The sequence below is a fragment of the Zootoca vivipara genome, chromosome 13 (genome assembly GCF_963506605.1).
Source record: "Zootoca vivipara chromosome 13, rZooViv1.1, whole genome shotgun sequence".
Taxonomy (NCBI): domain Eukaryota; kingdom Metazoa; phylum Chordata; class Lepidosauria; order Squamata; family Lacertidae; genus Zootoca; species Zootoca vivipara.
The window spans coordinates 47,133,530-47,160,267 of NC_083288.1; the positions used below are offsets into that span (position 1 = coordinate 47,133,530).

General features: G+C 42.1%; 1 protein-coding gene across 1 annotated transcript; it reads right to left on the reverse strand.

Annotated features, from left to right (window-relative positions):
* Positions 1-232: 232 nt before the first annotated feature.
* On the reverse strand, positions 233-8,213 carry LOC118078101 (vomeronasal type-2 receptor 26-like). The gene is made up of 6 exons (XM_060281384.1): positions 8,071-8,213; positions 6,976-7,267; positions 5,654-6,517; positions 4,587-4,817; positions 2,320-2,446; positions 233-1,134 (listed from the first exon to the last, which is right to left on the reverse strand). Exons 1-6 carry the CDS (start codon positions 8,211-8,213, stop codon positions 233-235), a joined length of 2,559 nt encoding a protein of 852 aa, XP_060137367.1.
* Between the last annotated feature and the right edge of the window lie 18,525 nt (positions 8,214-26,738).

A 26,738-nucleotide genomic window follows, 5' to 3' on the forward strand; every position in this document is an offset into this window, starting at 1 on the left:
GTTTAGGACCAACAGTTCAAATCAAAAAATTCTTGCATTCCATAGCCCAGTATCCCTGGATCAATCAAAATATGAGGAGACCTATGGGAAGTTCAAAATTATTTGGAGGATGGCTATGAAACAGATTTGGTGAAATACTGAATCCAGAAACAAATCTGCCTAAATTGTTACAGTAGGCTCTTGCATCCTAAGCCACTTGCACTCTACACATACAAAAATACAACAAAATCCTTCAATTCTTTCTCCTCATGAGTTGCTCTCTGCTATTCATCTGAGGCCTCAGCATTATGATGTAGCATTTAGGGGCAAAGATGCAGCCCAATAACCCAGCACTGGAGCACAGGATGGAGAAGATCTCCACCACTACCATATCCTTCCCTTTGGTGCTCAGATAGGTTGGAACAAAGGACAACCAAACACTGCAAAAGAGCAACATGCTGAATGTAATGAACTTGGCTTCATTAAACGTATCTGGTAATTTGCGGGCTAAGAATGCCACAATGAAGCTGGCAATAGCCAAGAGGCCCAAGTAGCCCAGGACGGAGTAAAACATTGAAACGGAGCCTTCATTACATTGCACAATGATTTGCTCTGCTACGGAGTTCATGTCTAAATCAGGGAATGAGGGAGCAGTGGTCAGCCATACAGTACAAAGACTTGCTTGGATAACAGTGCAGGAAAGGACAATGGAGTTGCTCAGTTTTTTCCCCACCCACTTCCTCAGCTTGGACCCTGGTTTGGTAGCCATGAAAGCTACAACCACGGTGATGGTTTTGGCCAACACACAAGAAACAGCCATTGAGAAGACAATGCCAAAAGTTGGTTGTCGGAGGAGGCAGGTCACTGTGTTAGGTCTTCCAAGAAAGAGCAATGTAGAGAGGAAGCAGAGCAGGAGGGAGATGAGCAGCGTGTACGTGAGGTCCTGGTTGTTGGCTTTGACTATAGGAGTGTCTCTGTGCTTAATAAAAGTTCCCAACACCCAGGCTGAGATCAGGGAAAAGGAAACAGCAATCACGGCTGAACTAATCCCTAAAAGCTCTTGGTAAGATAGAAAGTTTATTGTCTTAGGGATGCAATCATTTCTGTCTTTGCTTGCATGCTCTTCCTCTGGGCATCTGAAACAGTCGTCAAGATCTGAATGAAACATGGGAAGAGATAGAATTTGATGATCAAATTTTTGCAAAATTCATTTTTTAAAAAATTGAGTTATTACAGAAACAAAAAGAACAAATAACAAATACACCCTTTACACCCGTACCATACAGAAAGTTAATACAATCATTCCAAACCCAATACAAAACACAAATGACTTCCCGTCTACTCCTTAATTCAGATGTAGAAAATTGGTTGCCGATAAAAACTATTATCATTATTAAACTGCTTCTATATTAATCTTGAGTCTCACATTGTTCTCGAAGCTACTACTGAAATTAGTCAAATGCTGCAACAGAATTTAAACTGCTATATTCATTTTTAAATACATTTTTAAGACTTCCCATTTTGATATGAATACATGCTTTGGTGTATTCTTTATTTTTTCAGGCAATCTAATTCCGCGCATTCAATCAATTTCTGAATCCATTCCTGCATGGATGGGAGTTTGCCAGATTTCCAGTTTGCAGCAATTAACATTCTTGCTGCAACTGTGGCGTATAAGAAGATATCCTTAGTTTTTTGATTAAAATTACTCAAATTATTGCAAATTTCAAATGAGCTGATGGTCGTATAACAATGCCACTCAACAACTATTCAATTGTTCTTTTGCTTGTAGTTGCTTAGTTTATCTTGGGTAATTAAATCATACTGGGTGCAATGGAGGTCACTCCCTTATTAGGACACATTCGACTGCAGCTTGTTGAGCAATCCTGGGATATAGCTGCCAAGTCTCCCGTATTCCCTGGGAAATCCCCATTTTCCAGCTGTTCCTAGCTGAAAAAAACAGAATTTTTTGTTTTTCCCCAGTTTATTCTGGTGCGGCGGCCATTTTGGAACTGGGCGGAGCATGGTCAAAAGTGACTTTTGATGCTGCTCTGCCCAGTTCCAAAATGGCTGCAGTGCGACTTCTGGCACGGTGGCCATTTTGGAACTGGGCAAAGCAGCATCAAAAGTCACTTCTGAGCATGCTCCACCCAGTTCCAAAATGGCGGCAGCGCTACTTCCGGTCTGCTACTTCTGGCCTGGTCCCTTATTTCTAGGACAGCAACTTGGCAGGTATGCCTGGGAGGCAGAAACTTATTTACACACCATTCTTATTTAACACTTGTAAATTGACAATTATTTGACTTCATAAGGAATTAACTATATAACGGGAAAACGTACCAGTCTGGTTTGAAACTTTCCCTTCTGGACATGGAACACAATCATAGCAGCAGAATTGTTCTCTTTCCTTCCTTTTCTTCTGATATCCCAGGTGGCAGTGCTCGTTGCACACAGAAAGGGGAAGCAACTACCCTTAGAGATAAAAGAAATTGTGGAGTTGTTTTTATTTTTATTTTTCAATCATGCAAGGGCCAATCACCCTTCTTTCTTTTTTGAAAGGCCAGTCAATAAACCCAGTGACTTTTGCCTGGAATGATGCAGTGGCGAAGCTTTCTGCTCCAGCACCGGCAGTGGCGTACATCCGGGGGCGAGGCTTGCGCAGGTCCTAGGGGGCATGTAGCACGTTGGGGGTGTGCGGCAAGTGGCGCATGTCCCGGGGCATGCGCGGTGTGCGGCGAGCATCCTGGGGATGCGTGGCGAGCGGTGAGTGTCCCGGAGGGGGCGGGGCGGCCACAATGTCACCCTCTGGGATGGCACCCGGGGCGGGTCACTCCCCACGCGTGCACCTTAGTCTGCCAGTTGGATGATGCTTTCTACCCAGCCACACCATTGGTTCCTCTATAGCACTGTTGTCCACATCACATAGGAGCAACTATCTGGTTCTATTGCATTCAAAGCACGGGCTGTTTCATAGACATGCAGCACAACTAAGCAATGAAAGAGAATTAAAAGAACTGGCAGAGGTGATTTCAGAACCACTGGCAATAATCTTTGAAAATTCCTGGAGAACAGGCGAAGTTCCAGCAGACTGGAGGAGGGCAAATGTTGTCCCTATTTTCAAAAAGGGGAAAAGAGAGGACCCAAACAATTACCGCCCAGTCAGCCTGACATCAATACCAGGAAAGATTCTAGAGCAGATCATTAAGCAAACAGTCTGTGAGCACCTAGAAAGAAACTCTGTGATCACTAAAAGTCAGCATGGGTTCCTGAAAAATAAGTCATGTCAGACTAATCTGATCTCATTTTTTGACAGAATTACAAGCCTGGTAGATGAAGGGAACGCTGTGGATGTAGCCTATCTTGATTTCAGCAAGGCCTTTGACAAGGTGCCCCATGATATTCTTGTAAAGAAGCTGGTAAAATGTGGGCTAGACAATGCTACCATTCAGTGGATTTGTAGCTGGATTACTGACCGAACCCAAAGGGTGCTCATCAATGGCTCCTCCTCATCCTGGAGAGTAGTGACTAGTGGGGTGCCACAGGGTTCTGTCTTGGGCCCAGTCTTGTTCAACATCTTTATCAATGACTTGGATGATGGGCTTGAGGGAATCCTGAGCAAGTTTGCAGATGACACCAAGTTGGGAGGGGTGGCTAACACCCCAGAGGACAGGATCACACTTCAGAATGACCTTAACAGATTAGACAACTGGGCCAAAGCAAACAAGATGAATTTTAACAAGGAGAAATGTAAAGTACTACACTTGGGCAAAAAAAATGAAAGGCACAGATACAGGATGGGAGACACCTGGCTTGAGAGCAGTACATGTGAAAAGGATCTAGGAGTGTTGGTTGACCACAAACTTGACATGAGTCAGCAGTGTGATGCAGCAGCTAAAAAAGCCAGTGCAATTCTGGGCTGCATCAATAGGAGTATAGCATCTAGATCAAGGGAAGTAATAGTACCACTGTATTCTGCTCTGGTCAGACCTCACCTGGAGTATTGTGTCCAGTTCTGGGCACCACAGTTCAAGAAGGATACTGATAAGCTGGAACGTGTCCAGAAGAGGGCAACCAAAATGGTCAAAGGCCTGGAAACGATGCCTTATGAGGAACGGCTTAGGGAGCTGGGTATGTTTAGCCTGGAGAAGAGAAGGTTAAGGGGTGATATGATAACCATGTTCAAATATATAAAAGGATGTCATATAAAGGAGGGAGAAAGGTTGTTTTCTGCTGCTCCAGAGAAGCGGACACGGAGCAACGGATTCAAACTACAAGAAAGAAAATTCCACCTAAACATTAGGAAGAACTTCCTGACAGTAAGAGCTGTTCGGCAGTGGAATTTGCTGCCAAGGAGTGTGGTGGAGTCTCCTTCTTTGGAGGTCTTTAAGCAGAGGCTTGACAGCCATCTGTCAGGAATGCTTTGATGGTGTTTCCTGCTTGGCAGGGGGTTGGACTGGATGGCCCTTGTGGTCTCTTCCAACTCTATGATTCTATGATTCTATGATTCTATGATTCTATGAAAGAGAGTGCTTGGAATCCAATTGACACATCCAGTTGTGAAGCCACTTCCCTCACTCTCCATCCCCAAGAAAGTCTAGATGCCACACCTTGTTAAAGCTCCTGTGCCAAACAATTAGATCTTCATTGATCATGAATCCATTTTCTTCCAGAGCTCTAGGATCCTCTACCCTTCCAACTTTCACGCGAAGGAAAGAATTGTTTGGAAACATGATCATGTTCATTATGTCAAATCCACCGCTCCTTTCCCCTTTTTCATTAAAGAACACCGTCTCTCCAGCTGAGTTATTAAAGGAAATGTCTTGAAGATATGAGTGCATCTAGTGGAAAGAGAAGAACGTACAAGGAGACCAGAAAGTAATGGAGCTTGTTTTGCAGGAGATATATGTTATTGGATATGCAAAGGACTGAATAAACTTCTGTATTTCTCCACCAGTAAAAAAAACGATGAAGTATTCACAAAAATACACTCCTCTTTCAGCTCACTGAAAAGTTGACCAACCCTAAATTATGTGGAATAGAAAGAAATAATAAACCAAGAACAACCATTCCTACCTGATATTGTTTAGATCAGGGGTGGCCAACTCCCAAGAGACTGTGATCTACTCATAGAGTTAAAAACTGGGAGTGATCTACCCCCTTTGGGGGGGTTCAGGTCAAAGCTGTTGAGTTTTTTTAAGGAAGGGAAGCCCTGTTTTGGGGGGTTTAGGTCAAACTTGTTGAGCTTCTTTTAGGAGGGAGGAAGGCCCATTTTTGTTTAGGACTTCAGGTCATAGTTGTTCAGCTTTTTTTAGGGAGGAGGGAAATTTTGGGTTAGCTTTTTGGGGGGGTGCCAGTGATCTAGCAGTGATCTACCACAGACACCCAGTGATCTACTGGTAGATCAGGATCTACCTGTTGGACGTGCCTGGTTTAGATAGTATCATCTAAGAAATGCAGAATATAAAAAGTGGGATATTACATTATGGCAAGTGGAAAATTCATGAGACAGTAGCAGGTAAGATTCTTTTCAGTCTCAACAGCAGGAGAAATGAAGAACCCACAAACCATCATCAAATAAGATGCTTAACAGTCATTATTAATAGATGCTTAATAGTGGTTACCGATGGATGGATTGAAACAAACTAACAGAAAGAATGCAGTTCACACACATTACCTGCCAAGGCTGCACTTCTAGAAGTTCAAACCTTTCTCTGCTCATAATTGATCTATAGTTGGATCGATATGAGTACATGACGTGAAGAGCATGGGCCACAACATAGACAGCATTATAGATGCTGTAGCTGTGGGCAGTCATCCGCATTTCGAACTGAGGCCCAGGAAGGCTCTCCAGAGTCTCTTCCCCAGTGCAGGTTTCACTGCCTTCTATTGAGACATGGGATTTTTGAAGTTTACAGTCAAATGCTTTCTCCCAGAAGTCCATGAGAAATCCATCTCTCAAGTTACAATAAGGTTTTCTACTCTGAAGATATTCCTTGAACCCCAGAGGATCATTTGAGTGAATTGTGAAGCAAATGGCACCATCAAAATGCTGAAGGTCCCAACCCCTTTGAAAGTCAAATAATATGAAATCAATCTCAGATGTCATAATCCACACTTTTCTAATTGATCTAAGTCCCTGATCTGCAGGATCTCGCATAAATATAACAGTTCTCAGCCATGCGATTACCACAGATTCTCCATACATTATAAATGTACTGACTGTATTATCTGTGAACGGTGCATACAATCTCAAGTACGTCTCATACATTTCATCAATACTATCTGAATGAGGTTCTTGTGGGATTCTCTCTGTGAAAGCTGCACAAATTCCATTCTGTCTAAGCAAGGTCTCTATGTCATGCAAGAAAGATTCTCCACTGTTTCCATCGTCTGCAAAGAGCCCAACCCACGTCCATCCAAAATGTTTAAGAAGTCTGATAATCCCGGTGTACTGAAGAGCTGAGTTGGGAACCATGCAGTAAAAGGAACGGGTAAGACTTGAGAGATCTTTCTCTGGAGGAAATGAGCCATAGATGAGCTGGAAGAAATTAAGAAATACTGTAGAACTAGTTTTAGATTATTTTTTGTGTATATAGGTCTTTTGATACAACAAATACTCATTGAAGCAATCAGTTGATCTCATGAGAGTTGAATCCATGTTAGGGTAATATTATACACTTTCTGTGAGTTCTCACCCATCATTCTTTTTTCATATTATTATTAAGGAGCAATCCTATATTGAAGTTACAAGCACTTAATGGGATTAGGTTTTCTTGGCAGGTCTACAAGCACAAGCACCTGCCTATAACTCTGATTCACTTCAACTGTTTGAATTGCCATTTCCACATGGTGCAGCTTGCAGGGTTTAAACCCATGTTCAAGGTCTGCCATATCCCTTACATTTTTTGAAACACAGACTTACTCCTAGAATAGCAAGAGTAAAATTTCACGGGGGGGGGTGTCTCAAAATCCCAAACCCGCATCGGTAGACCTTACCTGTGGAATCTTGTAGTGGCCTATGATCTCAGCCATTTGGAAAGAGGTATCAGAGCCATATCCTCCAATGATGCTTAGGAGATTTTTTTGGCTGTCACATTTGTAGTTGGGGACAAACTTAGAGGATTTGAAGAGGAGTTCAAGAGTGCTATGGTAGGTCATCTTTGCATTGTTGTAGCTGTCATAGATATGGAACCCAAGTGTGACATTAGGCAAGATCCTGGGATTCTCATTTATCTCTTTCACAGCAAATGCCAAGGCCAGGACATGCTGATAGAACTTTGTCACCAAACTGAAATGGAGAGTGCATGTATAATTTCAGAGGAGAACTCTACAATGCATTAAATGTGCATGCAACAAAAGTCGTCATTTCTTCCTCCAACTCATTTAGATTGTAATAAAATTGTATTATTTTATTGTCAGGTTTCTGGGGTGATTTAAACCTCCCTCTTCAGCTCAAATATAATTCAGGAAACCTGAGGCATAGTTTTGAAACACCACTTGTTTGTCCTTTGAGCTTTCCCAGAAAGCAGAAAACAACGAAACATTGTTTTCATTTCAGGCTTCCTGCCAAATTGTGTATCGTATTCAATATTTTCTTTTTCGTACAAAAGGTATCAGAAATTCTGCTGCGGATGCTGGTTAATTTTCATGTGGACTAATCAAAAAAATCAGATTGATGTGCAGATTTGGGAAAACTAATATTAAGACTCAAAAGAGGCGAAACTTGGAGAATATGAATTGAACACATTCGTCAATGTCTATTATGAACCCAACATGGAGTCTGTCTTGAGTTCATTTTTTCTAGCTTACAAACATATAAAACTCAGCACACTGCAAAATATTTCCCACCACAACATTTTAGCACTTATATGTTTCTATTTTTTTAATAAATCATTTTCATAACTGTTCTTATTTCCTAGACATAGACCCACCCAAATCCAAACTTTTATTAATAACGTTTTAAAAACCCCTTTCCTGAATCGTTGCTGCCCTTGGTTGGAGTGATTAATCCTGTGCTTCCTGGTGATTCATTGCATTGTTCTTTGTGAACCACACAAGCCAAGAAGATGTAGATAGGGAAAGGATGCTTACAATGCCGTGTCAAAGAGCTGCTGTGATGGCTGTTCTCTGAAGGAGACTTCATAGAGAGAGTAGATGATATGTGAAGCAATCCCACCAATGTGAAGGTCACCTGCCTCATACCATTCATGTAGAATGGGGAGGGAATCGGTCATTGAGCATTTCATAGTGTCTGCTTTGCCCACTATGCGAGGCAAGAAAAGCAGCATCAGAAAGAACCACAGCATCCTAGGCTTCTTTTTAGATCAGGGTATGGTGGACAGTGCTGGGTCCTGGCAATGTAGCAGCTATTGAAGTGATATTAACAAGCAAAATGTTGGGATCTGAAGGATTGCAAATGTGTGCCTTGATTAGTAGCTGAAATTGCCAACACTCCAATATCAAATGTGGCTGAGCAGATGAAGAATATCAGAAACTGTCGGAAAACAAACTGACAGAAATTTGTCTGCCTTTGGCCCCCTACTCCCAAGCTCCCAATTTGGCTAAAGTGTATTTATAACCCTTTCAGAATGGCTTCTTGATTTCTTTCTCCTGACTTCTCAAAAGCAGTTGGAATTTTCACTAGGGGAAGAGATTATAGTCTTCTGGTTAATTACAGGGGGAAATGATTACTTTTTAAGAGCTAAGGCTCTTGACTGGCACTCTTGGAAGCAAATATGTTGTTTCCTTGCTTGAGATCTCACCACAACAATTCTATGTTTTTAAGGAGCACAAACAGTGACAAATTTGTTACAGTGGGGATATGGAGAATGTCGTTGTGCTCATGATCTCTTTGTGGGCTTGTCAGGGCCATCTGGTTGGGCACTCATAGAACAGAATCAAGGCCTCTGCCTAGATTCTGACCTTGTCCTTATTTCCCTTCCCACTGATGTTTCCTGGGTCCCTTTGCAAGTACAATTATAAGGTGGGAAGGAGTTGTGTGATCGGCCTTGCCCATATTGTTCTGACCTGAGAGATCCCTGGCACTTTCTTTTTTGCCATGACTCCATCCTCTAGAAGTCCAGGTTCTCTGCTGCTAATCTAGTATTCTCACCCAGTCTCCTCTCTCCAATCTCAACCCCGAAAGTCTACTAATCCAGTCATGGATTGCAGCTCAGAAAAAAAAAACACTGGGGGTGGTAGAGAGAGGGGGGGATCACAGTGAGGAGAAATATATTATTATAATTATTATTTATTCAATTTCTGTTGTTGTTGTTTAGTCATTTAGTTGTGTCCGACTCTTCGTGACCCCATGGACCAGAGCACGCCAGGCACTCCTGTCTTCCACTGCCTCCCGCAGTTTGGTCAAACTCATGTTCGTAGCTTCAAGAACACTGTCCAACCATCTCATCCTCTGTCGTCCCCTTCTCCTTGTGCCCTCCATCTTTCCCAGCATCAGGGTCTTTTCCAGGGAGTCGTCTCTTCTCATGAGGTGGCCAAAGTATTGGAGCCTCAGCTTCAGGATCTGTCCTTCCAGTGAGCACTCAGGGCTGATTTCCTTCAGAATGGATGGGTTTGATCTTCTTGCAGTCCATGGGACTCTCAAGAGTCTCCTCCAGCACCATAATTCAAAAGCATCAATCATTCAATTTATACACAGCCCTATACCTGGATGTCTCAGGGTGGTTCACAAACAAGACCACAACATAAAAAATCAAACGAAAAACAATACCCAACCCCAAAATGACCATATTCTAAAAGGGTGTTGGAATGTCAATAAGATCAACCAAAGGCCTGATTAAAAATCAACATTTTTGTCTGGCGCCTAAAAGTGTATAATGATGGTGCCAGGCAAACTTCCCTAGAGAGAGCATTTCACAAATGAGGGCCACTGCAGAGAATACCCGTTCTTGTGTTGCCACCCTGCAGATCTCTCAAGGAGGCAGCACACAAAGGAGGGCCTTAGAAGATGATCTCAGGGTCCGGGAAGGTTCATTTGGGAAGATGCGGTTCTTGAGGTATTGCAGTCCAGAGTCCTTTAAGGCTTTATAGGTCAAAACCAGCACTTTGAATTGTGTCCAGAAAGAAATTGGTAGCCAGTACAGTTTAACCTGATGATCCTCAATTGATTTTGATACTGCAGATCAGCTATGGGAAATCGTGTCCTCCCTCAAAGAGGACACGTGTTGCGGTGAGACCTGGCAATCAAACCCTTGTGTTGTGGGTGGGTACGATTGCATAGTCACAACACCCGATTGGTAGGTCCCTTGTTGCTGGCTTAAACTGACCAATGGGATGCTAGCCAAATTGATCAAGGGAACTATATATGCCAATGCATGTGACCCTGAGCTTTCTCTCTTGGTCAGTGTATCCAAACACCCGCCTTCCTCTCCTACTTTTAGGGCTTCGTTGCGCTTGACCTTGCTATGCCGTCGTGTGTCATCTGTCATTGGGACAGGGGCATGGCAGGAATTTTCACCACTTGGCTGATTGGCTGGTGCCATTTGGGTTTTGCCTGCCGCATAGCAAATCCTCACAACTTGTAAGGTTGTGTATAGGTTCTGGTTCAGGTGATAGGGATGGGGAAACGCGCTCGGCATCCCTGTGTGAAGGAGTATTCCGTTAAAGGAATCCAGGAACTCAATGGTTTGATCAACCCTATGAGGGGTTGTGCCCGTGTCTGAGTCCAGGGGGACATCTGGGTGGTGGACATAGCCTGACCCCAGCTTTCCGCCATTCAAGGTGTTCACCCTAGACTGACGTATGGTAGAACCCTGGGTCAGCGCTACCTGCAACGGTGCATGGAGCTAGTCGAACCAGAGCTTTGCAACCACTCACTTGCTGTAATCAATAAAGTTGTGCCCTAAATTCTGCTCTGCCAAAAACCAAACCAAAATTTTGAGTCTTGTTGTGAATTTATTTAAGGGGGAGGTTTAAAGGTCGGAACACACAAATGGTCATTTCTCATCAACTAAGGTATGTGTCCGTGTGTAGGGAGTCATGGTTAGTGGAGATTATTAACCTGATGCTGTTGCACTGAATGAAGCCTGAAGATCAGCATTGAAGCAGCTCGGTACATTTCCACCCTTTGGTGCAGATATCTTAAGCAGATGAGAATAGTTTATGGTTCTTGATCATACCTGGCTGCCCACTGCCACAGCATTCACTTCTCAGCTAGGAAATCAAAATAGAGCAGTCCATGTCAAACCTTTGATCTGGGATGGAAAAGCTGTAACCCTCCACATTAAAGCTGTGCACAGCCCCCAATTGTGATCTCCAATGGACCTTGGTGGTGTGAGAGAGATTTCGAGAGAGTTGCTGGGATATTACCTGAACCATATTTCTCTGCTGCTACAGAGCTGCACAATGTCTGATTGCCCCGAGCAATTATAATTCTGGGCAGAGAGGCCTTTCCTTCCTCACCTGCATGGTTGATGGCTTCTGTTGATAGGCTAATGACTGGCAATTTCATTCTGTTTTTTAATTCCTTATTATACCAATGAACTAAATCAAACCGGGCTGATTTGTTATCCTAATCTTAATCCAACAATGTTTGTCACAGTTGTAATCAAACCTTGATTAATTCCAACTTTACTAATTCCAGAAATTATAAATTTCTGGGACTCAAACACATAGCATTGTATATGCATAATCCACAAGCCCTTCTTACTACTCAGGGTGGAAATGTAGTGAGTTTATTCACTGCTGATCTTAAGGCTTTATTCAGTGCATTAGCATGGGGCTTATAATCTTCATTAAGCATGACTCACCACCATAGGTGCCAAGTTCTGGATTGAAAAATCCAGGATCAGCAGTGCTGTGGCACCAGAAGTCACTTCTACGCACTTCTGGCCATGCGTAGAAATGACTTCCAATGCTGCTGCGCCCATTTCCAAAATGTCCGCAGTGCCAGAAGTCGCTTCTACGCACTTCCGGACATGCAGAGAAGCGACTTCTGGCGCTGCGGACATTTTGGAAAGGGGCAGAGCGGCATTGGAAGTCGCGTCTATGCATTTCCGGAAGTGCGTAGAAGTGACTTCTGGCGCTGCAGACATTTTGGAAATGGGCACAGCAGCATTGGAAGTCATTTCTACGCATGTCCAGAAGTGCGTAGAAGTGACTTCCGGTGCCGGCGTGGCACCGGAAGAACATGGCCACCGGCAGGAGCTCCATAATCTGGGGGAATAGGGGGTATTTTGCCATTCGGGACACCTGCGGGAAACGGTAAGAAAATAGGGGGGTTTCTGGGGAAAACGGGGTACCTGGCAGCTATGCTCACCACACACACACAGCCCTCACTTGATGAGAAATGACAATCTCCCATTACTGAGTTGCACTATCTAATCAACTGAGGAGCATCAGGTTTATATCTCTCCTCACTGTGTTCACCTCTCTCTCCACCCACCAACACCCACCCAGTGCTTTGTTTCTGAGCTGAAATCCATGACTGGATTAGTAGAGGAAGGGGGGGTGAGGTTGCAGAGAGGAGAATGGGTTACAATACTAGCTTAACAGTAGAGAACCTAGAGGATGGAGCCATGGCAAAGACAGTGCCAGGGATCTCTAAGGCCAGAACAATATGGGCAAGGACTATCACACAGCTCCTTCCCACCTTATAATTGTCCTTGAAAAAGGATCCAGGGAACATCAGTGGGAAGGGAAATAAGTACAAGGTCAGAATCTAGGCAGAGGCCTATCCCGTCTAGTATTCTGTTCTATGAGTACCCAACCAGAGGGCCCTGACAAGCCCACAAAGAGATCATGAGCACAACCACATTCTCCATATCCCCACTGTAACAAATCTGCCACTGTGCATGCTCCTAAAAACAACAATAGAGAATTACTGTGGTCAGATCTCCAACAAAGAAACATGTTTGCTTCCAAAAGTGTCAGTTAAGAGAATCAGCTCTTAAGAAGTAATTATTCCCCCTGTAATTAACCAGAAGACTATAATCTGTTCCCCTGGTGCAAATTCCAGCTGCTTTCTAGAAGTCAGGAGAAAGAAATAAAAAAGCCATTCTGAAAGTGGTTATGAATACACTTTAGCCAAATTGAGAGGTTGGGGTAGGGGGCCAAAGGCAGGCAACTTTCTGTCAGTTTGTTTTCTGACAGTTTCTGATATTCTTCGTCTGCTCAGCCACACTTGATATCAGAGTGCTGGAAATTTCAGCTACTAATCAAGGCACACATTTGCAATCCTTCAGATCCCAAAATTTTGCTGGTTAATATCACTTCAATAGCTGCTACATTGCCAGGACCCAGCACTGTCCACCATACCCTGATCTAAAAAGAAGCCTAGTATGCTGTGGTTCTTTCTGATGCTGCTTTTCTTGCTTCCGTAGTGGGCAAAGCAGACACTATGAAATGCCCAATGACTGATTCCCTCCCTGTTTTACATGAATGGTATGAGGCAGGTGACCTTCACATTGGTGGGATTGCTTCACATATCATCTACCCTCTCTATGAAGTCTCCTTCAGAGAACAGCCATCACAGCAGCTCTTTGACACGGCATTGTAAGCATCCTTTCCCTGTCTACATCTTCTTGGCTTGTGTGGCTCACAAAGAACCATGCAATGAATCACCAGAAATCACAGGATTAATCAATCCAACCAAGGGGAGCCACGATTCAGAAAAGGTTTTTTTAAAACGTTATTAATAAAAGTTTGGATTTGGGTGGGTCTGTGTCTAGGAAATAAGAACAGTTATGAAAATGTTTTTTCAATGGATACATATTAGTGCTAAAATGTTGTGGTGGGAAATATTTTGCAGTGTGCTGAATTTTACATGTTTGTAAGCTAGAAAAAATGAACTCAAGACAGATCTCCATGTTGGGTTCATAATAGACATTGGCAAATGTGTCCAATTCATATTCTCCAAGTTTCTCCTGTTTTGAGCCTTAATATTAGTTTTTCCCAAATTTGCACATCAATCTATTTTCTGATTAGTACCCATAAAAAGTAATCAAGATCCGCATCAGAATTTCTGATACCTTTTGTACAAAAAAGTCAATACTATACAAATTTTGACAGGAAGCAGAAAATGAAAGTTTTCTGCTTTCTGGCAAAGTTCAAAGGACAAACAAGTGGTGTTTCAAAACTATGCCTCAGATTTCCTGAATTATATTTGAGCTGAATAGGGAGGTTTAAATTACCTCTGAAACCTGACAATAAAACAATATAATTTTATTGCAATCTAAATGAGTTGGAGGAAGAAATGACTACTATTGTTGCATGCACATTTAATGCATTGTAGAGTTCTCCTCTGAAACTATACATGGACTCTCCTTTCAGTTTGGTGACAAAGTTTCATCAGCATGTCCTGGCTTTTTTTCTAAAAAAAAAGTAAATATTGAATACTATACACGAATTGCCAGGAAGCTGGAAATGAAAACAATGTTTTGTTGTTTTCTGCTTTCTGGGAAAGCTCAAAGGACAAACAAGTGGTGTTTCAATACTATGCCTCAGATTTCCTGAATTATATTTGAGCTGAAGAGGGAGGTTTAAATTACAGTGGAACCTCGGTTTATGAACACCTCGGTTTACGAACGCCGCGGACCCATCTGGAACGGATTAATCCACTTTCCATTACTTTCAATGGGAAAGTTCGCTTCAGTTTATGAACGCTTCAGTTTATGAACAGACTTCCCGAACCAATTGTGTTCATAAACTGAGGTACAACTGTACCTCAGAAACCTTAAAATAAAATAATATAATTTTACTACAATCTAAATGAATCAGAGGAAGAAATGACGACTATTGTTGCATGCTCATTTAATGCATTGTAGAGTTCTCCTCTGAAATTATACATGCACTCTCCTTTCAGTTTGGTGACAAAGTTCTATCAGCACATCCTGGCCTTGGCATTTGCTGTGAAAGAGATAAATGAGAATCCCAGGATCTTGCCTAATGTCACACTTGGGTTCCATATATATGACAGCTACAACAATGCAAAGATGACCTACCATAGCACTCTTGAACTCCTCTTCAAATCTCGTAAGTTTGTCCCCAACTACAAATGTGGCACCCAAAAAAATCTCATAAGCATCATTGGGGGATTTGGCTTTGATACCTCTTTCCAAATGGCTGAGATCATAGGCCACTACAAGATCCCACAGGTAAGGTCTACCCATGCGGTTTTGGGATTCCCCCCCCCCCATGAAATTTTACTCTTGCCATTCTAGGAGTAATTTTGTTTTCCAAATCACAGAAGGGATATGACAGACATTGGACATGGGTTTTAAACCCTGCAGAGGTGCACTCCATGTGGAAATTACAATTCAAGCAGTTGAAGTTAATCGGTGTTATAGGCAGGTGCTTGTACTTGAAGACCTGCCAAGAAAACCTAATCGCACTAAGTGCTTGCAACTCCAATACAGGACTGCTTCCTAATAATAATTTTAAAAGAATGATGGATGAGAACTCACAGAAAGTGTATAATATTACCATAACTTGGATCCCACTCTCATAATATCATAATTGATTGCTTCAATGAGTATTTGTTGTATCAAAAGACCTATATACACAAAAAAATAATCTAAAACTAGTTCCACAGTATTTGTTAATTTCTTCCAGCTCATCTATGGCTCATTTCCTCCAGAGAAAAGTCTCTCGAGTCTTACCCGTTCCTTTTACTTCATGGTTCCCAACTCAGCTCTTCAGTACACTGGGATTATTAGACTTCTTAAACATTTTGGATGGACGTGGGTTGGGCTCCTTGTAGACGATGGAAGCAGTGGAGAATCCTTCTTGCATGACATAGGGATCTTGCTTAGACAGAATGGAATTTGTTCGGCTTTCATAGAGAGAATCCCAGAGGAATTTCGTTCAGATAGTATTGATGAAATGTATCAGACGTACTTGAGATTGTATGCACCGTTCACAGATAATACAGTCAGTACATTTATAATGTATGGAGAATCTGTGGTAATCGCATTGCTGACAACTGTTATAGTCATGCGAAATCCTGCAAATGAAGGACTTAGATCAATTAGAAAAGTGTGGATTATGACATCTGAGATTGATTTCATATTATTTGACTTTCAAAGGGGTTGGGACCTTCAACATTTCGAAGGTGCCATTTGCTTCACAATTCACTCAAATGATCCTCTGGGGTTCAAGGAATATCTTCAGAGTAGAAAACCTTATTGTAACTTGAGAGATGGATTTCTCATGGACTTCTGGGAGAAAGCATTTGCCTGTAAACTTCCAAAATCCCATGTCTCAATAGAAGGCAGTGAAACCTGCACTGGGGAAGAGACTCTGGAGAGCCTTCCTGGGCCTCAGTTTGAAATGCGGATGACAGCCCACAGCTACAGTATCTATAATGCTGTCTATGTTGTGGCCCATGCTCTTCATATAATGTACGCCTATCTATCCAACTACAAAACAATGGTGAGCAGCAAAAGGTTTGAACTTCCAGAAGTGCTGCCTTGGCAGGTAATGTGTGTGGACTGTATTCTTCCTGCTACTGTCTCCGAAATTTCCAATTGCCATAATGTAATATCCCACTTTTTTATATTTTGTATTTCTTAGATGATACTATCTAAACCATATCAGGTAGGAATGGTTGTTCTAGGTTTATTACTTTTGTGAACCCCACATAATTTTGGGTTGGTTACATTTTCCACTGAGCTGAAAGGAGGTTATATTTTTCTGCATACTTAATCCTTTTTGTTATCGGTGGAGGAATATAGAAGTTCATTCAGTCCTTTGGGTATCTAATGACATATATCTCCTGCAAAAGAAGCTCCATTAGTTTCTGGTCTCCTTGTATGTTCTTCTCTTTCCACTAGATGCACTCATATCTTCAAGACATTTCCTTTAATAACTCTGCTGGAGAGACGGTGTTCTTTAATGAAAAAGGGGAATGGGGTGGTGGATTTGACATAATGAACATGATCATGTTTCCAAACAATTCTTTCCTTCGGATGAAAGTTGGAAGGGTGGAGGATCCTAGAGCTCTGGAAGACAACGGATTCATGATCAATGAAGATCTCATTGTTTGGCACAGGAGCTTTCACAAGGTGTGGAATCTAGACATTTTTGGGGATGGAGAGTGAGGGAAGTGGCTTCACAGCTGGATGTGTTGATTGGTTTTCAAGCATAGCCTTTCATTGAATAGTTGTGCTGCATGTCTGTCCATGCTTTGAATGCAAAAGACGTAGACTGCTAGCTGATGTGGACAACAGTGCAATAGAAGATCAAATGGTGTGGCTGAATAGAAAGCATTATCCCAGGCAAAGGTCATGGGGCTGATTGACTGGCCTTTAAAAAAAGAAAAAAAGATGATTGGCACTTGCATGATGCAAAAATAAAAATAAAAACACACATCACCATTAATTTCCTCTGTAAGGGTAGTTGCTTCCCCTTTCTGTGTGCAATGAGAACTGACACCTAGGAAGGAAGGAAGGAAGGAAGGAAGGAAGGAAGGAAGGAAGGAAGGAAGGAAGGAAGGAAGGAAGGAAGGGAGAGAGGGAGGGAGGGAGGGAGGGAGACAATTTTGCTGCTGTTGTTAAACAAATGTAGTTGTTGTTGTTTAATTTGATGATTAGTGCTTGAACAATGTAAAAATAAAATATAAACTCCCCGTGCAATCCTTTCCTGTTTAAGAGCAGGTGCCTCCCCTTTCTCTGTGTAATGAACACTGCCAGCCTGGTTATCAGAAGAAAACGAAGGACGGAGAACAATTTTGCTGCTATGATTGCCTTCCATGTCCAGAAGGGAAGGTTTCAAAACAGATGGGTAAGTGATTTGTTGCCTCAATTTCCCCATTATGCAGGAGTCAGATGATTGGCAATTTGCAAGTGGTAAATAAGAACAGTGTGTAAATAAGTTTCTGCCTTCCGGGATTGCTCAAGAGGACTTTCAATAAAGTGGCAGTCTAATATGTATATCCAGATTAGGCAGTAAACTCCATTGCATCAAGCATGATCAACTTCTGCCTCTTTCCATGTTTCTTTCAGATATTGATGACTGTTTCAGATGCCCAGAGGAAGAGCATGCAAGCAAAGACAGAAATGATTGCATCCCTAAGACAATAATCTTTCTATCTTACCAAGAGCGTTTAGGGATTAGTTCAGCCGTGATTGCTGTTTCCTTTTCCCTGATCTCAGCCTGGGTGTTGGGAACTTTTATTAAGCACAGAGACACTCCTATAGTCAAAGCCAACAACCGGGACCTCACGTACATGCTGCTCATCTCCCTCCTGCTCTGCTTCCTCTCTACATTGCTCTTTCTTGGAAGACCTAACACAGTGACCTGCCTCCTCCGACAACCAACTTTTGGCATTGTCTTCTCAATGGCTGTTTCTTGTGTGTTGGCCAAAACCATCACCGTGGTTGTAGCTTTCATGGCTACCAAACCAGGGTCCAAGCTGAGGAAATGGGTTGGGAAAAAACTGAGCAACTCCATTGTCCTTTCCTGCACTGTTATCCAAGCAAGTCTTTGTACTGTATGGCTGACCACTGCTCCCTCATTCCCTGATTTAGACATGAACTCCGTAGCAGAGCAAATCATTGTGCAATGTAATGAAGGCTCTGTTGCAATGTTTTACTCCGTCCTGGGCTACTTGGGCCTCTTGGCTATTGCCAGCTTCATTGTGGCATTCTTAGCCCGCAAATTACCAGATATATTTAATGAAGCCAAGTTCATTACATTCAGCATGTTGCTCTTTTGCAGTGTTTGGTTGTCCTTTGTTCCAACCTATCTGAGCACCAAAGGGAAGGATATGGTAGTGGTGGAGATCTTCAGCATCCTGTCCTCCAGTGCTGGGTTATTGGGCTGCATCTTTGCCCCTAAATGCTACATCATAATGCTGAGGCCTCACATGAATTGCAGAGAGCAACTCATAACGAGAAAGAATTGAAGGATTTTGTTGTATTTTTGTAGCGGTGTAGGCGGTGAAGGTCCTGTGTGAGTGTCTGGAGGCAGTTGGAGGATGGATGGCGGCTAACAGATTGAGGTTGAATCCTGACAAGACAGCAATACTGTTTTGGGGGGACAGGGGGCGTTCAGGTGTGGCAGAAAAGTTTGTTTTTGCTAGGCAGTTTGGTTCAACAAGTATTTCCCCCCTGCCAGTAAATGGTGAAACGAATGGCAACTTATGATTGGCCAGGGTTTCCAGGAGAGGGAGCTGAAAAGGAGAGGATTTGGGGAGGCAGGATTTAGTTTGGATTGGAGTATGTTGAGATTGAGGTTGGGAGGATAGGTTAGGAGTCAGGTAGGGATATAGGGAGTGAGAGGAGAGAGAGTTGGTTCTGGGTAGAAACATCCACTCTGAGGAATATACCACAAGCTAAAGAAAGGAGTCTCTGAGCTTAGTGTGAAGGACAGTGTGTGGTTTCCTGTAAGAATAATTAGGCCAGGAATTAACCGGGGGGCTGAGGCTGAGCCAGGAGAAGTAGAAGCTGTGAGAATACAGTCTATTTTGGACCCATTCCAGTCAGGAGGGGAGAGATTCTTCACAAAAAGAGAAGACTCCCAAACCAGTGATCCCTTGGGTCTGTTACCTGAAGTACCCAAGAGTAGGGTTGTCTATGGGGTGTGTAACTGACAGGAAGTACCACCTTGTTTAAGAAGCAAAGAATTAAGTGCAACAACTGAGAAAGGACTGAAGTGAAATAACACTATAATCTGAAGTATCCTATGTTTTACCCACTCATGTTATAAACTTCCTTTGTTAAATAAAATATTTATTGTTTATTTGATCAAATCCTGCCTGAGACTCCAAATTATTAAGTTTTCCCTCACACAAGTCCCCCCACAAGTGGGGATTTTTGTGGAAAGTCATGGAAGTGGTGTTCTGTGAGGTGGGTGCGCTATATTTAAGTGAGGGAAGGTGTAATGGCGCCACGGGGAAAAATGTCATTGCTCCATCGCAGCAGGTGTGGGGGACTCCCGGGTCCTGAATGGGGCAACTGTGCCCCTGAAGGAGCAGGTTCGCAGTAGTGGGGTCATTTTGGATTCACATGTGTCCATGGAGGTGCAGGTCAATTCTATGTCCAGGGCAGCTGTATACCAGCTCCATCTGGTACGCAGGCTGAGACCCTACTTGCCCGCAGACTGTCTTGCCAGAGTTGCAATTTCAAAGACTGGCAATTTCAATGACTGGCAATGACTGGCAATTTCATTCTTTGTTTATTAATGTCTTATACCAACCAGCTAAATCAAACTGGGCTGACTTGTTATCATAAACTTTATCCAGCAGTGGTGGAAATGTAGTGAGCTGCTTCCCCGCTGATCTTCAGGCTTCATTCAGTGCAAAACACGAGATTTATAATCGCTACTAAGCATGACTCACCAGACACACACCTCAGTTGATGAGAAATGACAATTCCGTATTGTTGAGTTACAATATCTAATCAACTGAGGTACATCAGGTTTATACCTCCCCTTACAGTGATCACTCCCCCCCCCTTTCTGCCCAGTGCTTCATTTCTGAGCTGCTATTTATGACTGAATGGGTAGAATACAAGTTTAACAGCAGAGAACCTGGACTTCTAGAGGATGGAGTCATGGCAAAAAAGACAGTGCCAGGGATCTCTAAGGCCAGAACAATATGGGCAAGGACTATCACACAGCTCCTTCCCACCTTATAATTGTCCTTGAAAAAGGATCCAGGGAACATCAGTGGGAAGGGAAATAAGGACAAGGTCAGAATCTAGGCAGAGGCCTATCCCATGTAGTATTCTGTTCTATGAGTGCCCAACCAGAGGGCCCTGGCAAGCCCACAAAGAGACCATGAGCACAACCACATTCTCCATATCCCCACTGTAACAAATCTGCCACTGTGCATGCTCCTAAAAACAACAATAGAGAATTACTGTGGTCAGATCTCCAACAAAGAAACAACATGTTTGCTTCCAAAAGTGTCAGTTAAGAGAATCAGCTCTTAAGAAGTAATTATTCCCCCTGTAATTAACCAGAAGACTATAATCTCTTCCCCTGGTGCAAATTCCAGCTGCTTTCTAGAAGTCAGGAGAAAGAAATAAAAAAGCCATTCTGAAAGTGGTTATGAATACACTTTAGCCAAATTGAGAGGTTGGGGTAGGGGGCCAAAGGCAGGCAACTTTCTGTCAGTTTGTTTTCTGACAGTTTCTGATATTCTTCGTCTGCTCAGCCACATTTGATATCAGAGTGCTGGAAATGTCAGCTACTAATCAAGGCACACATTTGCAATCCTTCAGATCCCAAAATTTTGCTTGTCAAAATCACTTCAATAGCGGCTACATTGCCAGGGCCCAGCACTGTCCACGATACCCTGATCTAAAAAGAAGCCTAGGATGCTGTGGTTCTTTCTGATGCTGCTTTTCTTGCTTCCGTAGTGGGCAAAGCAGACACTATGAAATGCCCAATGACTGATTCCCTCCCTGTTCTACATGAATGGTATGAGGCAGGTGACCTTCACATTGGTGGGATTGCTTCGCATATCATCTACCCTCTCTATGAAGTCTCCTTCAGAGAACAGACATCCCAGCAGCTCTTTGACACTGCATTGTAAGCATCCTTTCCCTATCTACATCTTCTTGGCTTGTGTGGCTCACAAAGAACAATGCAATGAATCACCAGAAAGCACAGGATTAATAAATCCAAGCAAGGGGAGCCACGATTCAGGAAAGGTTTTTTTTAAACGTTATTAATAAAAGTTTGGATTTGGGTGGGTCTGTGTCTAGGAAATAAGAACAGTTATGAAAATGTTTTTTCAATGGATACATATTAGTGCTAAAATGTTGTGGTGGGAAATATTTTGCAGTGTGCTGAGTTTTATATGTTTGTAAGCTAGAAAAAAAGAACTCGACAGATCTCCATGTTGGGTTCATAATATACATTGGCAAATGTGTCCAATTCATATTCTCCAAGTTTCTCCTGTTTTGAGTCTTAATATTAGTTTCCCCCAAATTTGCACATCAATCTAATTTTCTGATTAGTACTCATAACAATTAATCAGCACCCACATCAGAATTTTGTACAAAAAAATCCATACTATACACATTTTGACAGGAAGCTCAAAGTACAAACAAGTGGAGTTTCAAAACAATACCCTCAGATTTCCTGAATTATATTTGAGCTGAAGTGGGAGGTTTAAATCACCTCAGAAACCTGACAACCCCTGACAATTATTTTACCTGACAATGAAATAATATAATTTTTATTACAATCTAAATGAGTTGGAGGAAGAAATGACCACTAGTGTTGCATGTACATTTAATGCATTGCAGAGTTTTCCTCTGAAATTATAAATGGACTCTCCTTTCAGTTTGGTGACAAAGTTATATCAGCACATCCTGGCCTTAGCATTTGCTGTGAAAGAGATAAATGAGAATCCCAGGATCTTGCCGAATGTCACACTTGGGTTCCATATCTATGACAGCTACAACAATGCAAAGATGACCTACCATAGCACTCTTGAACTCCTCTTCAAATCCTCTAAGTTTGTCCCCAACTACAAATGTGACAGCCAAAAAAATCTCCTAAGCATCATTGGAGGATTGGGCTCTGATACCTCTTTCCAAATGGCTGAGATCATAGGCCACTACAAGATTCCACAGGTATGGTCTACCCATGCCGCTTTGGGATTCCCCCCCCCCCGCTGAATTTTACTAGAATTTTATTCTAGGAGTAATTCTGTTTTCCAAAACATGGAAGGGATATAGCAGACATTGGACATCGGCTTTAAACCCTGCAGGGGTGCACTCCATGTAGAAATTACAATTCAAGCAGTTGAAATTAATGGGTGTTATAGGCAGGTGCTTGTACTTGAAGACCTGCCAAGAAAACCTAACCCCATTAAGTGCTTGCAACTCCAATGCAGAACTGCTTCTTAATAATAATTAAAAAAGAATGATGGGTGAGTTTACCATAACTTGGATGCCACTCTCATAAGATCAATTGATTGCTTCAAAACATATTTGTTCTATCAAAAGACCTATATACACAAAAAATAATCTATAACTAGTTCTACAGTATTTCTTAATTTCTTATAGGCAGGTGCTTGTACTTGAAGACCTGTCAAGAAAACCTAACCCCATTAAGTGCTTGCAATTCAAATACAGGACTGCTTCTTAATAATAATTTTAAAAAAATGATGGATGAGAACTCACAGAAAGTGTATAATATTACCATAACATGGATCCCACTCTCATAAGATCAATTGATTGCTTCAAAAAATGTTTGTTGTATCAAAAGACCTATATACAAAAAAATAATAATCTATAACTAGTTGTACAGTATTTCTTAATTTCTTCCAGCTCATCTATGGCTCATTTCCTCCAGAGAAAAGTCTCTCAAGTCTTACCCGTTCCTTTTACTGCATGGTTCCCAACTCATCTCTTCAGTACACCGGGATTATCAGAATTCTTAAACATTTTGGATGGACGTGGGTTGGGCTCCTTGTAGACGATGGAAGCAGTGGAGAATCCTTCTTGCATGACATAGGGATCTTGCTTAGACAGAATGGAATTTGTTCAGCTTTCATGGAGAGAATCCCAGAGGAATTTCATTCAGATAGTATTGATGGAATGTATGAGACGTACTTGAGATTGTTCACAGATAATACAGTCAGTACATTTATAATGTATGGAGAATCTGAGGAAATCGCATTGCTGACAACTATTATAGTCATGCGAGATCCTGCAAATGATGGACTTAGATCAATTAAAAAAGTGTGGATTATGACATCTGAGATTGATTTCATATTATTTGACTTTCAAAGGGGTTGGGACCTTCAACATTTCGAAGGTGCCATTTGCTTCACAATTCACTCAAATGATCCTCTGGGGTTCAAGGAATATCTTCAGAGTAGAAAACCTTATTGTAACTTGAGAGATGGATTTCTCATGGACTTCTGGGAGAAAGCATTTGCCTGTAAACTTCCAAAATCCCATGTCTCAATAGAAGGCAGTGAAACCTGCACTGGGGAAGAGACTCTGGAGAGCCTTCCTGGGCCTCAGTTTGAAATGCAGATGACTGCCCACAGCTACAGTATCTATAATGCTGTCTATGTTGTGGCCCATGCTCTTCACGTCATGTACTCTTATCGATCCAACTATAGATCAATTATGAGCAGCAAAAGGTTTGAACTTCCAGAAGTGCAGCCTTGGCAGGTAATGTGTGAACTGTATTCTTCCTGTTAGTTTGGTTCAATCCATCCATTGGTAACTACTATTAAGCATCTATTAGTAACCACAGTTGTATCTTACTTCATGATGGCTTTTGGAATCCCCGTTCCTCCTGTAATTAAGACTGAAAGGAACTTTACCTGCTACTGTCTCATGAATTTTCTAATTGCCATAATGTAATATCGCACTTTTTTATATTTTCTATTTCTTAGACGATACTATCTAAATGATATCAGGTACGAATGGTTGTTCTAGGTTTATTACTTTTGTGAACCCCACATAATTTTGGGTTGGTTGCCTTTTCCATTGAGCTGAAGGAAGGTTATATTTTTGTGAATACTTAATCCTTTTTGTTACCAGTGGAGGAATATAGAAGTTCATTCAGTCCTTTGGGTATCTAGTAACATATATCTCCTGTAAAAGAAGCTCCATTAGTTTCTGGTCTCCTTGTATGTTCTTCTCTTTCCACTAGATGCACTCATATCTTCGAGACATTTCCTTTAATAACTCTGCTGGAGAGACGGTGTTCTTTAATGAAAAAGGGGAATGGGGTGGTGGATTTGACATAATGAACATGATCATGTTTCCAAACAATTCTTTCCTTCGGATGAAAGTTGGAAGGGTGGAGGATCCTAGAGCTCTGGAAGACAACGGATTCATGATCAATGAAGATCTCATTGTATGGCACAGGAGCTTTAACAAGGTGTGGAATCTAGACACTTTTGGGGGATGGAGAGTGAGGGAAGTGGCTTCACAGCTGGATGTGTCGATTGGATTCTGTCGCGGTCACTCTGACCTGCACATCACCCCCGGACGTTTGACGGTCTATTGGTGATGTGCCTACGACAAACAAATACATTCAATCACTCACACACCTCAGACCAGGATATCTTAAAATAAAACAAGATAGTTTATTTGAATGTTCTTATGCGTGATGGTTACGGTACAAGCTTAAACGGGTTCAAATAACAGATTGTTCCTATACCGGCCTAATACCTCTAAATCTGAATTACCGGCCTATTACCTCTAAAAATAACTAATATTATCTATCACTATTCTCATCACACTGTATCCTGTCTATCTCCCTGTTCAACAACCACCTCAATATTAACCAGCTCTTATCTTCACACCAACTCTAACCTGACTGACTTCAACCAACAACTCCCTTCAACAACCCCAACTGACTCCAGGGTTGGGGTTTTTATATTCCCCCAGAGCCCTCCCCCTTGGGTTCTTAGGGTTCTAACAGGGTTAACCCTCTACAGCCTGGCTAATTTTTAAACTGATCGCCACATACCTCCCCCCTTTTTAGGTTTGAATCAGGAGGGGAACTTCCTAATGTAAGTCACCTCCTGATCAAACAACACAATTTAAAAATACCTACATACATTGGAATCTACATTAACTATTCCTTACCCTTTTCTCTCTCTGTTTTTTTTTTAACCACATCAGAACAGCAAACTTTATCATGCAACATGCAATGGAATATCTTGGTTACATGCAATAGCATACAATTCAATCGACATGCAATATCACTTTAAAGATGCAATTGTGTTTTAGTCCTTCAGTAGTCTCTGGCTTACGCGATAAAACATCAGCCACAATGTTCAGAAAGTCTTTTGGATCTTCAGGACGACTTAAAGTCTTGTTTTTCCTCTGGAAGGTGGATCTCTCGATGGTGCAGCAACTGACTTAGATGCAAGGCAGCTTTCAGTCTTCTCGGGTTGTGCTGTAGTTTTCTTCGGTACCACAGGATGATATCGCGCTTGACCATGCTAGTGTAGAGATGACTTGCTTCTGCGATACATCTGGTTCCTTCGCTGACTGACTCACTCGGCTGCATTAGGCTGCCCTCTCTGACACTCCGATCTCTCTCATGGATAACATCACCGTCAATTAGACAGACTGGTGGTTGTACTTTGAGTTTGCATCTAGGCTTTCTCTCTCTCTTAACATCTTTAGGGATAGCAGTATTCTTGGCGTGCCCATTAGCTTCCCTGGGTTTCTTTTCAGACTCTAGTCTGTGCAAAGTTTTTATCTCGGTTACATTGAAACTGTTCTCAGAGATGCTTTTCTTACCTTTAACTGACCCTTTTGGTGTGGTCAGTTTTCTCTTGAGGGCACCATTTCGATTTTCATTTCTCTCAATCTTACTTAAACTAAATTCTTCTTCAACTTGGTTAACAATAGTAGGACTTCTATGAGCAAGTTTGATCTTTTGATGCCTATACTCCAGCTTCTCATTTGGCACTGATTCTAGCTTTCTAAATTTCTCAGGACTGCCTTTACATTGTGCGCATATGGCCTTGTGAATAACACTTAAACTGCTCTCTTTCACGCGTTTTGTTTTCACTGCCCCAGGAACATGGTGTGTGAAAGTTTCCCTATCCATACACTTCTTTTGCAAGAGTTCAGCCTTAGACAAATCTAGGATTGAATCTGAAAGACTAGTGTCTGTGTCTGACTTAAAATCATTTGTGCTACTCAAATTATCTTTTCCATATTCTGACGCTTCTACTTGGTTCAGATGGGGCTTGTTTCTCTTATTTGAGTCCTGAGGTACTGTATCAACAGAAACCTCGGATGACTGAGGGCTTCTATGGTGCACATCCTCTTTGTTGTGCTCATCTGCTATTGTTGGGACAT